Below are 17,341 nucleotides of genomic sequence, written 5' to 3'. Positions count from 1 at the left end.
TCTGTGTAGCACTGAGACATTGGCATTTAGTAGGAAAGCAAGTTGCCCAAAAGACATCGTCAAGTAATTGCCAGTTTGGGCTTCACTAATGCAGTGTACCACTGAAATCTGAAAGGCCAGCCACTGCTTCCACTCAGATAAACAATTATGTGGCTTTTAAATGGTGGATGTATTATAGCTTGGTATGCTCTTGAAGATGAATTTAAATGTCAGGCGTAACAGCTCTAAAACGGAAATAAGAAGTCAGAGAGTAGTGTTCAAATATTAATTTTTATTCTTATTTTTTTTTGTATAGTATCTTTACAATATAACTAAACTGTGATAACTGATTGTGTCATTAGTTGATTATTTTATTAATATATGTCTATTTTCCAATCAGTTATACTACAAATTGATACCAAATATGGGTAATATCTGCTCCTTGATGGCTGGAAGTCCAAACTGATGGCAGGAAATGCGCACCCCTCTCCTGAGTTTGCTGACACAGTAAACTGAAACTCCTGTGTTGCAAGAGGTTGGATGCAATTGCAAAAGAGAAGGACCCAGTGGGTCAGTGGGTTGTGGTTATTTATCTAACATAAGTGTTACATCAGTCCTCTCGTCGATTTCAGGGTGAGAAGACCAGGGGCAGGGGGTTGAGGCCAATAAAAAAACGATCAAACCATCATTGTTATTAATATTGGCTGTACTGTTTATTTATATTAAGATTAATATTAATATTGTAAAAATCTAAAATAATAAATACATTATCTATCCATCGGGAAATCATTGTTAAAGATTTTCATGAAATAAAGCCCTGTTTTAAATATATTTACATTTGGCATGATATCCGGTTTTCACTACACGATTAACATTCACAATATTAATAATATAATAATAATAATAATAATAATAATAAATGAAATAAATAAATGAAAATAAAAAAGTGTTTTTAAGAAGTAATTTAAAAGAAGTCAAAAAAGAAGATTCTGCAAACCTCTTCCGGCAGGTCGTTTAATCATTGTAATATCGATAGAAAGCAAAAACACACAGTGCTATCAAATTCATCTTTAACTTTTATTTTCTCTCTTTTGTGCTGCTGTGAAAGCTAACTCGCTGGTTAGTGCATCTTCTTCTTTCTTCCGTTTATGGCAAGTGGCAACCAGCTAAAGGTGCTCTACTGCCACCTTACATGTTGCCGTGTGAACCACAAACGTGTCACGAAAGCGAGCTAACACAGCGAGTCCCATAAACGCTGACCACCATTGTGAGTGAATGCTGTCCTGTATTGTAAAGAAAAACTCTTCGAAAATGGAAAAGTCCTGGGAAACGATTTCTTAAAAGGAGTGGGAACCCTGAGTACATTGAGCTTGAATGTACCTGTGGTTTATTGATTGAAGTCTGTAATTGCTGGTAATTGAGCCTCCTTGTTGGAGGTCCAGAACTTTGTATCTGATTTGTCTTGTTTACAAGCTCTATGGATTTGGGAACCCTGCTGTGATTACTGCCAGGTGGTTTAACATCTGCTACTCCACAGCTTTGCAGCCCTCTGAGAAAACGTTACACAATGAGACAGTTAAAGGGAGTCTGGCTGAAGTTGCTCCTGTTAATGCTTTCATCTCGCTCGTGTCAGACTGTCACGAGGAAAGTACAGCACAGTCATACGCTGACCATCGTGCTTAAGTCAGAGAACACCTGTGTGCTAGCGTGTAGACAAATAATGTTTGGGGGTAACTGTCACAGACGCACGCTGTACAATGTTTTTGATCATTAGGGCATGCGACTGATCTGAGGCCTCCCTGAAAAGCACCTGTTGTAGCGAAAGCATTTGATTTAGACTGCAGCTGCAAATGCACTGTGTTCCTCTACAGCAAATATGATTGAAAAAGCAGATAACGTGATTTAACAAAGCGCTGTGCCAGTTCACAGACAGTATTTCTAAAACTTGAAAGCGCTCAGACTGCAAATGATGATGTGACGTTAATTAAAGTCTGAGGGTTTGGTGTGTTGGGTGGACATTGGGACTGAGCCAGAGAAAACATTATGGGAGAAGAGAGCAGTTCTCTGGAAGTTCCACTTCTCTGGAAATTTCCTGGTTTTATTGGAAAGTGGTTCAGATAAGTCTAAATAAGGAGGCATTTATAGCATTAGTATGCAGTAAACCACTGTGCACTAACTAATCATACTGATATACAGTAAATGGCATTGGGTCCAGAAGTCAGGAAGAGTGTGAGGTCACTGCACTGTATGACTCCAGCAAATCTTCTGGAATAGATATGAGTGTGCATGCAGACAGCTGAATGTACTGTAACCTTCATCTAAAGCCTAAAAGTAGAAAGCCCATGGAAACCAGAAAGTACTTTATCCATGTTCTTGTAAATATCAATTTGTGGTTAGTGATGCCCACACCCTGAAACACCCACAGAGCCAAATGTAAATATTTGAACTTGATCTTTGGGTTATGACATAACCATTACTGTTAAAGTCCAGTAGCAGCCTGCTGCTGGCTCGACTTGTTTTTAGTTTCTGTGAAGGTGGCTATGGCAATATCTAAAGGCAAACCAAGAGAGTTATTTATTATTTTAATTTGTAAAGGACATTGTGCAAAATGAGCAGAAATGTTGTACTTTGATATACTGAACAAGAGTTAGCTTAAAGTTAGCACCTTCTTGCTATATCAAGTCAGTAAACCGTATACACAGTGAATTAGAACACTAAACAAACAGGACCGGCCACATAATACTAAAATACAGCAGTATATGCCATATCAACAGGAAGTGTGAAGACTGTGTGGGCATGTGCAGGCTGTGCTTGATGCACATCTCCCTCACTCCCCTGTCTTGTTGCACCTGCCAGGGCAGGGAAATCAGATGGAACTTGAAATAATGCGGCAGGGTAACAAGCATAAGCTGCTGGAGCTAGCTTCGCTAACAGGCTAACAATAGCATTCCACTCATAGAAAGTTCTACACCTTTATAAAACTTTATTTTACTTGCAACTTTATTTTTTCCCTTTATCACTGTCCTTGGACCGACTGCCTGCCTGCCTGCCTTCCTTCCTCCTACTCTTCACCACCAAAATATGCCAATACTTCCTGAAGTACAGGCTACCTCAGACATTTTGACTTCTCAAACACAGGTGTAACTGACTACATTGATCCCATTATAATTACGCCTTTTTTATTAATAAAAATTTAGATTATTTTTCCAGTGCAATACTGACACTTGTTCAAGTTCTATATTATTTATTATTTATACACATTATTGACTGCAAGATGCAAGGCTGGCAAGACAGCAAGGTGAGAGAGCTTCTCCTGATTTGAAGGAAAGAGGAAACAGGTCACTCACGCTTCCTGCAGATATGTCTGGCTGTGCGCGACTATTGGCACTGTGACAGACAATGCGATAAACAACAATATACTGAAAATGCTGAGTGAAAGAGGCATTGCTTGCAGCCCAAGGCAAGTAGAAAATACTGTTATAAAAAAAAAATACTCTTTACTAACCCTGCTTTCCAGCGCATCCGTGACATTGAACATGACACATCAGAATTAAAACATTTAGCGGGTTTATCTGCGTTTTAAAAAAAACCCACACATACGTGCTAATTTTGGTGTAAAAAGTATTAAGTGTGCCATTGCCATTGTGCATGCTTGCTTAAAGGTACCCTGTGGAGTTTTTGACCACTAGTAGTGCTAAGGAGCAATGTTTGTATGAGAAGGGCCTCATTTTGTTTGTTCTCACACATACATACAAGAACACACATGTAAACATGTTTAAATCCATGAAGAACAGAGGAATGTTTCAGCCTTTACTGGAATGTCCTGATAGCACACGCAAGTGGAAAAGATTTTTACACATTTGAGTAAACATTATTTGTTACAAATCTGGTTTTCTTCCTATCACGTCAGAATGTCCATTGCAGAGGCTTGCTGTTCAACAACAACCTTCAAATGTGCTTGAGTAGGCTCATACCAAAACCAAAAGCACATTCTTGAATTTGTCAGTCCGGTATGCTTCAATGGAGGTGACTTGTTGGAATCGTAAATATTTGCAGACACGGGAAGTGAGACTGATCTGACTTAGGCATGGCACGGCATGAACATTTGGATTATCCTGCCCAAATTTTGAGTCACAATATTATCCCAGTCATTATCAAAATATGCTTAAAAATCTTCAATGGCACTAAAACATACTTTACATTTTGTTAGGAAACAAATCCTCTACCTCTCCCTCTCCTCCTTTAGTTTGGAATCCATAGTATTCCCACACATCCGGTTCTTTTTTGTGGTGCTTAGGTTTTTGGAATCACTAGAAAGACAATTCAAAAGTAAATCAGGAAATCAATATAGCGCTGTACATTATCTAGCTTGAAGGCCTTTTCAACTCACTCATTAGGATATTCCTGATTACCCCAATAATGCAAACCACGATACACTTTTCTGAGTGTTCAGCATCATACGCGATAATATCCTACATTGTCAACCAGTTTCAACCTGTGCAGAGGTCTAATTTGGATGAATAGAGAGAAACAGCTGTGCAGATGTGCAGGGCGTCCAAATAGATAAATAATCACGTTGATCTTATTAATGTTCAATAAGGTTTCACTGTTTGCATTTAGGACATGTAATAAAGCCACAAGTGTAAATGCAACAAGGTCAGAGGGTTTGCTTATTTGTTTGCTTTGTGTGCCGCACGCCCTCACCTCCGTCATTGCACTTCCATCCACTGACCCATCACTTGCAGCAACAACCCCAGTGCCGCACTGACAGACGGGTTGTCAGAAAGGTCGTGCCCCGAGGTGAAGGAGTCAGGCATTCTCCATCATTCCTTGTTGTGACACATGACTAGTGGCACCAGAGCCTCACCGCATGATGAGGTGGTTGGCGGCAACAGAAAATTTGAGCTCCTTTTATTTCTTTTACTTTGTTTTTTTTTTTTTTTTTTACAGACAGTTGCTAACTTCTCACCTGCTTTTACACTTTTTTCCATTTCCCATGTCAATTTTCTTTTATTCCGTGCTGCCTTACTAAGCTATTAATCCTCATCAGAGGTGAGAATATATCAGAGACACCTTAGCACACTCACATCCCATTGATGATGACACACATTTGGCCTGTTAAGTCTTGCTGTATCATATCATAACTAGGTGTGGGACCATATGCAGTGACTAATGCCACAGAATGCCTCTGACGCTGGTGAATTGATAATTGTTTGCACATGATAAACAACATATTTCTCACTGTAACTGAGTCATCTCTTGCCTCATGATGTCATGGCAGACATGCAATCAGGGAACATATTTACTCAGTATGTCTCATCTCAATAGTGATGACACTAGAGGCCATTTGTTTTTATTTGATTATCTTTTAAAAATGTTTTTGTGTGTTTGTTTTCTCAGTGTCTTATGTGCATATGCAGGGAACATATAGTATATGCCATGAGTGTCGCATTTCTTGTCTTTTAAGTTATACCAACACAGTTTTTTCTATCTACTCTTTATTTAAGAAGTGGTTCCAGCCCACCCCCATTCTACTGATGCTCTTTACATTCCCTTGAGTGCATATAAATAAAGCATGCATCTTCTATATCAGGAAATGATGAAACGTCACGTGCCTTTCAGAAGACATGTGCTGTAACATTGGAAGCTTCCTTCACCTCTGTTTGAAGTGTGGAAGTAAATAGCAAAAGCTTATTTAAGGAGATGAAGGAGAGCACCTCAGCATCCTCTGTGGAGTAGTGGAGCTAAAGAGAGATCACACCCTTAGGAGGGTTGGTTAGAGAGTGCAGAGCTCAAATCCACTCCCTAATGCTCCAGTGACCCCAATATGACCCCCTGGTACTAAAGGTCATGCCCGCCTCTTGTCTCCCTCGGCAAATGTGCGATCCACAAACGCCTCCCCCCCATAACCACCCACACTGCGTCTCCAAACGATGGTTCCCACCCACCTGCTCGTACCCCCAGCTGAGCATCAGAAGATTCCAGCTTTACAGTCTCAGGAGAACATCTCCCCCCCTCCTCCTCTCTTTCCTCCGTCCCCCCACACTTCTCCACGCCTCCATGGAATTACTTCTATCTGGCCTACTTTCCGCCCTCGCTGTATATCAAGTTGTACGTTATCTATATGTTGTTTTTTTCTGTAACACCTCTTCCTAATCATTTGTTTTTGTCCCCTCAACCCTGATGTTATTCTGCTTTCATTTAACTCTCAATTCCTTGTCCTTTTGCACGCCTTATTCTGCCTACTGTGGGCTTTTTATTAACACATTAGTGGCTTCAGGGTGAAATTGTGTCCCTCTATCTTGCCTGTCTGCGCTCATTTGAGTCTTGCCGTTTGCTTACCCTTGGCTTACCAATGACTTCAAAATGCCCCACAATAAGGAAGAATTAGACCTTTTCCGCCCAGGTCTTTCCTTTTCCTTCTTCCGTTTCATTTCTCCAAAGCAACATACAAAAGCTTACATGAAGGCATCATAGCTAATAGAGACCCAGATTAATTGTATTTTCATATAGATGGAATCATTTGGTTACAGCACAGAGGTTGGCAAGGTACATGGATTGGCTACCATCCGATGCTAACAAATCTGTTATTGAAACGTTTATCTTTGCTCTTTCTTATTAGCAAAGATCAATGTGCAAACTATTCAAACAGTGCTACCTGTCACTTTGCAGGTTAAATGCCACATCATCACTAATTAACGTTAATTCGGTGCAAAACGTAATGAGAGGGCAAACTAAAATCTGTCCTCTCCTCAAGCCAGCGTTTGTATTCCACCAAAGATTTTTCATGAAGTAAAAGAGGCATTGCTCTGTAACGCCACTGTACAAACGCAAAGGGAGGAGTGCTTTCGTTTTCGAAGTTTCCACAACACCAACAGAGTGCTCGCCCAACTTTTGGCACCCACATAATACTGTGTATTGATGATTATTTTTTACTGTTTATACTGAGCAGATTTGGCACATTATTATTTTTGTTTCTTGTTGTTATGGATATGAATACGGCTGCCACTCAAAACTGCTTCTTTCTTCTCAGCCAACAGGTTTCAGCTGAATCTTTTGAGTTTGAGAACCTCAATCCAAATTTCAAAGCCTCAGTTGAATTAGTGAACTAGCAGTCACTTTCTGCATTGGGACACAATGCATTAATTTGTTCATTTGTTTTTTTTAAACTGTGCGCCTAAAAATTCAGTAAATTCAGTGTACTGTAAGCGTAACCTTGCATCATTTATTAAAAAAAGTATGTTTCAGTATTATATATCACATGGTTTTACCCAGTATATTGTTAGCAAGAGTGCTAATATATTAAATTAACCTCTGGCTAACTATAAGGACGATACTGTATGTGGGACGATTTTTGTAAGCAATAAAGATGACAGTGAATCTGCCATTGTCAGCAATCCATAGTAATAAATCACAAACTGATGTTACTGTCACACTCACTCACTCACTCACTCACTCACTCACTCAGTTGTGTTTAACTACACCTCTGAAAAGTTTTAAATATGTGCTGTAGTTTTTGCACTTTCTGCAAATCATTGTAGAATAGTAGATTAAGACAAAGAGGATTTTTAAGCTTAAGGACCAGTAGTTCTCATATAGCATGGACCAATAGGCATGTTGAAATGCATGTCAAATATACATGAGTAGCTCTGTATATTGGGTGGTTTGTCCTCAGTGCTGAGACAAGTCCTCGTGAAAAATGTCATTTCTGTCACGAGCCATATGATTTGTAATTTCAGCAAAGGCCTTTATTTCACGGTTATTTAAGCCCGACATCCCATTGGTCCCAAATATGGGTAAGGGGCTGCAGTGGTTCAAATGACCGGAATAGTCTCATTAATGGTGCAGTAGGACAAAAACACCCTGCAACACTGTCAGTGAAGCAATATTAATACAATTACAATTATCACCCCCAGAAAATGCCACAATAACCACACCAGTGTGTTAAGCCTTCAGCTCAAAGCCTAGCCTTTTCAGCTTAAAGTTCGCAGTGAGTGCAAGCGTAGTTTTTATATCAAGTCTCCAAGGTCAGAAAGGAGGAAAAATACGAAACTCTCTTGTAAATTTGACATTTAACATCTTAAGATGTTACACATAATACCGTCAGCACAAGGTCCAGAAGTCAGATGGCGGTTGATTTATAGGTCACTCTGTATTGTGTCATCAGCATGAACATACTACATGCGTTCATTCATCTCTTGCAACACACGGCCATGCAGTTCTCCACATGCAAACACACATACTTGAGTCACCCTTGTGGCTTCGAGCCCTAGCATCACGCACAGCACGGCGAAGGCCAGATCATTGCAGTGACATGCTATCAGTGACACACTATCAGTGATACTTGGCCACAGTCACACATATGACTCGTGTTTTGGTGAAGTAATGATCGTCTTGCTTAAGTGTCTCAGTGGCACATCTGTTGGTCATCTGCCAGCTATTGTCGCGTTGAATGTAAAGATTTCAGCTGGTGGCCAACTCCTGACAAAGCAGAATATTTGAAAAGAGAAGCAGAGCAGTTGAAAAAATACCATGTGTTAGATCCCCTTGAGTGTTTTTAAACGTATACAGTAATTGGCATTATTGCAGCAGGGTGTCTACATACATACATTGTAGCATATTTTCCTATATAATTCTGTGTATTTTGTGTCTCACCTTAGATGACTCGTGTTGACTGTACTGCTGGCCCAGCTGGATGTATTAACCTATATTTTACCCTTGGTTGTGACTCAGTAATAGGTGTCCTATTCAATCTCATTTCCAAGCAGTTGATGCTAAATGCGTGGGTTTTCGGGGTGGAGACACCACTGGTTAAGTCTTTTGCAACTCACTGCACTTGTGACCTATTTCCAGTTGTTACAGCTTATTTTATTTCCATTTTGCAGAATTAGAGTTAGAGATCATGGTAAAGGTCACACCAAAACTGAAAAAGCCTGGCCGTGTAACTGAAACTGCCCCTAGTGTTGCTGAATTGCAGTCCACTGTTTTTGCATCAAAATAAATGTTTTGCCTCTTATATCATTACTTTTAACTTTACGTTACTTATTTTTACGAAATTAATGTTGATTTGAAAATTGGAAACATAGCATACCTTATTCCTGTATCAGATTTAAATTGTTCGATGTATAAGGACTTAAGACAGAAAAATCACAATGGCTTTTTTTTCAGTTTTGCATATACTCTGTATTTAAATGAAAACTATTGATGGTTACCACTCAATGCTCCAATGCCCAAAGCATAAATCTGAATTAAGAAAATTACATTATAGAATTCAATTTTATTCTATAATGTGTTTCATTCTACAGACAGTATGACCAATTAACTTGGGAACATTCAGGCAACTAATTATGAAGATTACCATATGTCGCCGCACCCATCATACTAAAAGACCTGTGAGCTCCACAGAGAGAGGCACACACACAAGTATGTTCTTATTCTTCAGTTTGCAAACACACCCCATGCACAAAGCTTTTGTGATTGTGGCAACAGGGCAGTTTTTAGGTGTGTTTGGTCCTACTCTACCTACATGGTTCCAGGTGGAGCATGTGTGCTCTGTAATCTCTCACCTATTGTCTTCATGTCAAAATTAAGCCCTGTCACGGGGTACAACTATGTGGTGACACAACGTTACCTGGTTAATCATCTACCATTCCTGTCTTACTTCAGTTGCAGCAAGAGCTGAGAGTTTGTTGTGAAGGAGAGTTTGTGAGAGAGAGAGGCAGAGACAATGGGATGGGGCAGATATTTCGGAAGAGGGCGTTAGGTCCTCTTGGACATGCGTGCCAAATGAATTGTGGTGACTTGTGCTTGTGCTTGCAATGTTCTGTATTTTGAGAGGGGGGGGGTCATCATGGCCCCTGGAGTACACCACATCTCTCTGCTCATTCCCTACCCACAAACAGCAGCGGCAGCACCACATCATTAGGAACAATATCCTCAACTCTCTTTCTCAATCAGAACATTTCATGTCATATGTCATGCAATGAGACATTTTGGCAGCCGCCACCTTGACCTTGTGCTTCTCGCCCTCAGGGTGTGATGGCGTAAGTCTCTGTCAACCTATGAAAAGGCTGACACAAACACATAACTCAGTATGTCAGGCATCAATTCACTATATTCTATTAAAGAACTATTATAAGTATTATATAACATGTTGTACTGGTCTATGTTTTTCATCTCTACTCTTTTGAACATAGACTATATGTTTTTGTGCTTCTACAGTATGTGATGATTGTCAATATTCCTTACAGGAGGACGTAGAAATGTATTTGTTGGAATGGAGTGAATGAAAGAAGACTGAATAAAGAGCAGTGCAGATTTCAAAGGACACCTAAATAGCTGGTACATACCGAGCTGAATTCCACAATTCTGCAATATAACCATACAAAACATAAAAAATGATTAAAGTATTTATATATCATAAAATATTCATACTCTTAAACAATTATTATTAGAGTGTTTTAACCAGGTTTTCTCTAAAAGATGTCCAGGGATAATTAAAACATACTATTTTAAATGTTTTAAGAATATTTAAACTGAGCGTAATAATAATCTTTTTGAGGCACTTGATCATTGGTCAAGTGAGTCCAAACGCTGTATTTTTGTGAATCAGTGTGGGCACCCAATACACTGTTAATGAACACATTCACCTCTTCAGACACCCAGTTTAGTATACCAGCCCCCTCTCATTCCCTTGGGCATCAAATACCAATGTTTTACTAATACCAAGCCTCTCATCTAACCCATCTTCATCAGGAGACATAGTGTAGCGAGCGTAAGGAGGTGACTGGTGAGGAGGAATGGGTCAAACAAACAGGACTTTCACCCAGGAGACTAGGATTTGTGTCCCATGTGAAACAAAAAGTCCATCTTTTTGCAAGTAATCTAATGGTTTCGACCTGCCTACACCTAACCACCGGCTAGCCAATGCTTTGACTTCATCACTAGTTATTCTAGATGAAATATGTAACTTGGTCATTTGTAACTTGCTGTTAACAGAACCAAACAGTTAAGGTGTGAAAGCACCCTAAGTTAACCTTGATCACCAAGTGAAGTGAAGTTCCTCAGAATGTCTTACCTGAATTGCAGCCGGTACCTTTTACTTATTGTAGTTTTCAGGATGCCAAGCAGCACTGTGTCCAGCATATGTACAGGGGCACTCAACGCTGCTTGCCTAGAAGCTGGACATGTCCTTGCACAACAACCCTGCTGTCAGTCAAACCGCCCCATTACGTTGGGCATGACATTTAAAGTTGGGCGAAGAAGGCGGACAAAGTGCCCTTACCTCCTCCGTACTAGCCCTGCAGTAGAGCCCCTGTGTAGTGTTTGCGGTTGAGTGTGTTTGTGTGTGTTGTGACTTTGGCCAGACTTCGTCTGGCATAAGGACAGCTGTCACATCTCCAGCCTGTCACATGCGACACAGAGGAGATGCCAGAGGCCGGGGCATCAGGAGACACAAGGACGGACACAAGGAAAAGTGTCTGTGCTTTTGTGTGTGTTCATGCACCCATGTGTCTGAAAGAGTAAGGAGGATGGAAGACGTGGGGTGGTGGCCACGTGAAAGGCTTTGACTTGAAGGCACCCTCTAACCTTGATGTCCACGCACACACACGCGAGCACACTCTTTACCCGCTTTCTCAAATCCAGTCCTTGAGCAGTTGAGTCACATTCCCTGGGGGCATGTAGTAAATACTGCTTTAACGTCCAACCAACACCCCTGCAGGACGCCCTCCTTGTCTTGCAGTCCTCTGACCCAGGCCATTTCAGTGCTCATTACTTACCAATGAAGAAGTCTCTTCATTAAGGTCCTGCCTGTGGCCTGTGGAGCAAAGGCTTTTTTTAATGTTCCTTCTCTAACAACTCTTTACATAAGCAAGCAGCAGTTGCCCTCAAGGGTATTTGGTTAAAAGAGCTTAAGATGTGTGTATGTGTGCACAGAAACATTAATGGCCATTTGGTTTGGCTTTTATTACATTACAGAAGGAAGAGCTCTTCTGTTTCAATTTAAGTAATGGTTTCAAGGCTGGTGGGTTAAAAGGTCAACTTTTGTTCTCATCTTTTCACAACTTCCTGTTAGATTTGCAAAGTTTTGGGAGAAGAAAATCGTGAGAGAGTTTTCAGATCCCTCTAAATTACCACCACACTGCAAGGACACCCCCTCAGAACACTGTATTCCATAACCAAAAGCAGCTGTCAAGTAAATCAGTTGTATTGCCCCTCTACACTTTAATTTACTTTAAACATCCCAAGCATAAAAACTTTTTTTCTCCAGAAAACAGCATCATGAAATTTGAGCAGTGCATGAGTTTCAGAGACAAACATCTTTGCTCCGCTCTCAGTAGTCACGAAACAGCTATAATGTATTTTAAAAGCAAGTTATACTGTCTCTATTACTTGGAGATCACTGGTCTGAGTAGTAAGCTACAGGTCATACTCTGGAAGACATTACTGGTGATCACACTTGTCTGACAGTGTATGCTTGTTATTGCTCAGTTTTAGATAAAAGTGAAATAACTATGTAAAGTTTGATGCATATTTACACTTAAAAAACTATTTTTATCTTTAAACCTTCAGCTCCGTTGAACAGCACATTCATTTAGAATGGCAATATCTGAAAGTTAAGGGGTCAGATTTAGTTTTTGTTTGTTTGTTTGTTTCACTGATGCAGTATGACTTGTGACAGCTCTTCGCTGTCTGCTGGGACGAGATGGGTCTGAATCATTTCACAAAAAGGCTCTCCCTTCAACTGCGCCCTTGGTCTGACCGAATCGAGGGATGGTCCGCTGCAGCCCACACAGAGCTGCCCCATGTTCTTCGTCTGGCCCTCTCACCTTCCTGTTGGTTCTCATCTGTCTGTTTACTCTGTCCCAGTCCAATGGAAGCATCCATTAAATCACCTTTAAAGATGAGAACGGGACTTGACAGCTACAAACTGGAGCAAAACAATCTTTTCCCAAGCCTGCGCCCTCCTCAGCCCCACATCCCTGTGCCTGTTCCTATCTGTCCCATATCGTCAGCGGCTGGAGCCGCGAGCACTGCTGTGAGACAGAGAGCAGTTCTTGTTTACTGATGCACACTATATTGATGTGAGCTGATTCCATCAGGCAACACTTTTGGATGCCACACACCCCGCTGTCTTTCACTGCCTCCCTTCCACTCCCTATGTCTTTCCCCCCTAATGTATCTGCCACGACAAGCCAGGCTGCATGATAGTCAGCACAGCTGCTAACATTTGTTCAGACTGTTGATATCTGCATGTGCTACTGTAGATTCAAGAGCTGCTCATTAATGGCCTTTATTATTTGCATTCCACATTACATACTCAAGACAAAAGCCTTAAGAGCTGCTTCCTGTGCCCCTGATGTTTGTCACATGTTGTCACACCTGGGGCTGCAACTACTTCAAGTTTTGAGTGATTTTGTTCTTCTTGATTAATTCATTTATTTTTTCTTTAATTAAACACAATGGTCAAAACCATTAGATTACATGCAAAAAGATTAATTCCACTCCACTTGGAGAGAAAATGTTCAGTGAAGGAATTTCTTTTTCCACCCACTCAGCCGTGTTTTTCTCAAACCAATGGTCAGTTTGGTTTTGTGATCTGCAGACTAAAAGCGTGAGTAATTACTTCCTAAGCCTGATCACATTTGAGACTGCCTTGCTGCAAACTGGTTGCACTGTGCCTCTGTCCATCATGTATGGTGGTCACATTTCCTCTCACCACAGCGGGCAGCGATTATAACAAATGGATGAGTTCAAACCATCTGTAAGACATTTGATTAACAACACCGAGCCTCTGTCGGGAGAGAGAGCCCAGAATGGTACTTGATGTGGAATTGCACTAATGACAGTGCCTGAGAAGTAGCCATGCTCTAGGAAAAACATCACAGAATGAGAAATTAGAGCCTTGAAGAGACAGACGAGGTTTGTAGCGAGCAGCTCCGGGTGGCCTCTGCATCCATCTCACACATGATTTGATTGGTGCTCCCAGTCATCAGCTCAGCCTCATGGTGCAGCTGTTGAAGCTAATGTGGCATGAAACAAAACAGATGTTTCTTCTGGTGTCTTTCCTCTTCTCCTCTCCATCTCCTTCAATATTTTGGGACTTTCACACTTGTTGTGCACACACAGAAGTGTATGATCCCCAGTTTCATACTATTAGAATTTTATTTTTAACAGTTTGAAACTACAAATATAAAAAAAAAATACCGGAATTTTTAATCTAGCACAGATTGATTCTTGAAGTGCAAAACAAGTTCTGCAATGTAGATGGCTTATTTTATGGGTAAGTTACTACCTCAAAACTTGGAACCAAATCTAGAACCTAAAGGGATCAGTACGCTTCAAACAAAGTGCTTGTCAGATTGTTGAACAGCGACAAGTCTGAATCTCTCTCCGCCCACACCAATGATGCATCCAACAATTTTTGTACCTTTCAAAAGTTGACAATTGGACAAGCTAGCCCACTTGACACATTTTCAGAATTTGATAGAATAGAAGTTTGCCTGTTCCATGAGACAGGCGAGTGACTGATGTCAAGAACTCTTTCTGTGCAGATTGGCCTTTAAACGTACCCCAGCCTTAACTCTAACAATCCCAAGATATGTATTTGGTGTTTTACCTGTGGATAACGCTTTTACTGAATAACATTACCAACTTTGTCTTTCTCAGGACACAGCACTGGACCCTGGAGAGGATGTGGCCCTTCTCTCAGTGAGCTTTGAGGATGCTGAGGCTACCCAAGTCTTCCCTAAACTCTACCTTTCCCCCAGCATTGAACAGTAAGCATATCGCATCTATTTATTTTCCTTTATCAGTTGGTTCAGATAAATGTACATTTGGATGGAGATTGTGATTTGCATATGAAGTCTGTGACACCACATGAATGAGCAAGACAGCACATTTGACAATCAAAGTTGGACAATAAATGAGAATCAACTGGATTTATCATGTAATCTGAGATAATCAGCTTTTTCTCTCCATTAACAATAAATGGGAGGTTGATGTTGGACATATAAGTTGTTTTACCATTTCCATTTAAATAACCTTTATATAGTGATTATGCTAAAGTAAAAGAAGTGACATTGTGTCACTTTGTCCATGAAACAAGGCATTAACATTTACTTTCTTGTACAGTAGTATTTCTATGAAGTACGACCAGAAAAAAGCCACACACTACCGTCTTGCCACTGTGCACATTTAGTAAACACTGTATTAACCATCCAGGATTAATTGTCTTTAAATCAGACATATTCCTGCAGTATTAAGAGAGAATGAAAAGGTCAGCGAGTTTGTTCCAGGGATCTACTTGTAAAGACAAGCTACCTTTAGAATCACAAGGAAGGTCAGCCAAAGGTGACGTGGGCCTCTCGCTCCGCTTCTGATTTCGAGGATGCAAGATGTAGTTGGCGGATTAGCGTGAGTGTGCTGCAAATCTAGCGACATATTATGTCTTTGTGAATAATCCCACATCCCTGTGTCTGGACTCATCAGTCGGTTCCTCAAAAACAACAAGGGAAGAACAAAAAAATTAGATGGATGACACACAGCGTCTGAGCTTGGGATGACTGGATGTCTGCAGACATCTGGGGTGTTAACAGTACAGAGACGGTGTGTGTGTGTGTGTGTGTGTGTGTGTGTGTGTGTGCGTGTGTGCGTGTGTGTGTGCGTGTGTGCGCGTGTGTGTGTACACAGGCTCGTGTGGAACGTTTTCTGTGAGTCTGTGGGCAGTGTGTGAGTGTGCGCATTATCTTTGTTCAAATCCATTTTTTATGTCTTGTGTGTATGTATGTGTTTGTGTGCATTTGTCAGTTTACATTTATATGTGTGTGTGTGTGTGTGTGCAAATGGGTGTGTGTATGGGTGCGTGCATATATCCTTTATATCCCGAATGTGTCTGTTTTCATGTTTTGTGTGTGCATGCACCAGTATTTGAATAGGCTTTGCTCTCAACAAAGTCTTTGTAAGTGTGGATGTAGATAAGTGTGTGTGTGTGTGTGCGTGTGTGCGTGCGTGCGTGCGTGCGTGCGTGCGTGTGAGAGAGCCAGGTATGGACCCACTCTGACCTCAGGGCCCCACAGTCTGGGCTTTCGTGCTCGGAATAATCTCAGGCTGATGTTTATTTACAAGCACACGCCCCGTCGCACCAGGTTAAGAGACCTCTGCTCCACCACCACCACCACTACTCTCTCTCTCTTTCGCTCCCGCTCATCCTCCTCCTGTTCATCCTCTTCATCTTCAGTGCTCCTCTGTGGCTCCTCTGGTCCTCTCCAGTTGTTTTTAGTTTTCACAGTAATCGTATCCTCCCTCCCCTCTTCTGCCTCCCTCCATTTTCAGTCCATTTCTGCACATTATCTCTCTCTCATTTACTGTGTGTATCCACTTATCTCTCACTCTCTGGCACAATTGTAAAGCAGATACATGCACACACAAACAGACGCTCCTCCTCTCCAATATGTAAAAATGAACTGTGACAGGACCTTATCCCCGTGCAGCGATTGCAACAAAATACCCTAATTACACCATACAAAACAAAGGTCACCTACCTACTGCTTGTCCTACATAATCCTCACTTTTTCCCTGCTGTGCATGTGTAAGAGCGTGTCTAAGAGAGACTGCAATATAAGACATTATATTCCTAACCTTGATGTAGCTCAACCTCCAAGGTGTTTTATCTTTTCAGTGTAGTACAAGCACTGAATACAAAGACCCAAGCTTTAGCTTTTAATTCAATACTGATTTTTTTCTGATAATGACTTACATGTACTAGGCATGGTTATATTAAAGGCCATGTTTAAACAAGGAATGCGCTGTTTTGATGGGCACCTTTCTGCACAGGAAATCCGCTTGCTTGAACAGGCTTTCACCAGGAGCATTGTTATGGTGTTGAAATGGCAGAATACCTCAGGGTTAAGATATGCATGTTCAGTGCATATGTCTGCCTATTTTATGATGGAGCTGTGTGTGTGTGTGCGTGTGCGTGTGCGTGTGTGTGTGTGTGTGTGTGTGTGTGTGTTTGCGAGGGAGACTGACCTTACCACGTTTCCAGACCAGGCTGAAGCTGTTGCAGTGGTGTTGGAGGCTCTCGTCCTCTGCCAGTTGCGTGAGGAGAACAGACAGAAGGAGGCTAAAGGCAGCAGAGTGGAGAGCAGGAAGTGGGGAAACTACGGCGCAGGGGATGGAGAAGGGTGGTTGCCTACGGAGCGGCGGGGGGTTAGATAAAGGAGGAGAGGCTGTAAAACAAATCCTCCTCATCTAAACCCTCCTAAGAAAAATCTCAAAATGCAGAGGCTTAACAACGCCACGTTGAGCCAAGCTCTCATTTACCACCCCTCTTCTCCTGCTTAATGTTGCCTCTTTGTCT

General features: G+C 41.2%; 1 protein-coding gene across 5 annotated transcripts in view; it reads left to right on the top strand.

Moving 5' to 3' along the window:
- The window catches only part of babam2 (BRISC and BRCA1 A complex member 2), a 76,690-nt gene that overhangs the window by 33,855 nt on the left and 25,494 nt on the right, over window positions 1-17,341 (top strand). For all 5 annotated transcript variants that reach the window (XM_051396155.1, XM_051396156.1, XM_051396159.1 and 2 more), the window contains exon 7: window positions 14,650-14,759. In XM_051396155.1, coding sequence (XP_051252115.1) covers window positions 14,650-14,759 — 110 coding nt within the window. The remainder of the gene's footprint in view (window positions 1-14,649; window positions 14,760-17,341) is intronic.

Source organism: Dicentrarchus labrax, unplaced genomic scaffold, assembly GCF_905237075.1.
Source record: "Dicentrarchus labrax unplaced genomic scaffold, dlabrax2021, whole genome shotgun sequence".
Lineage (NCBI taxonomy): Eukaryota > Metazoa > Chordata > Actinopteri > Moronidae > Dicentrarchus > Dicentrarchus labrax.
The sequence above is the reverse complement of the archived record's forward strand: the minus strand, read 5'-3'. Positions and strand labels throughout refer to the sequence as shown.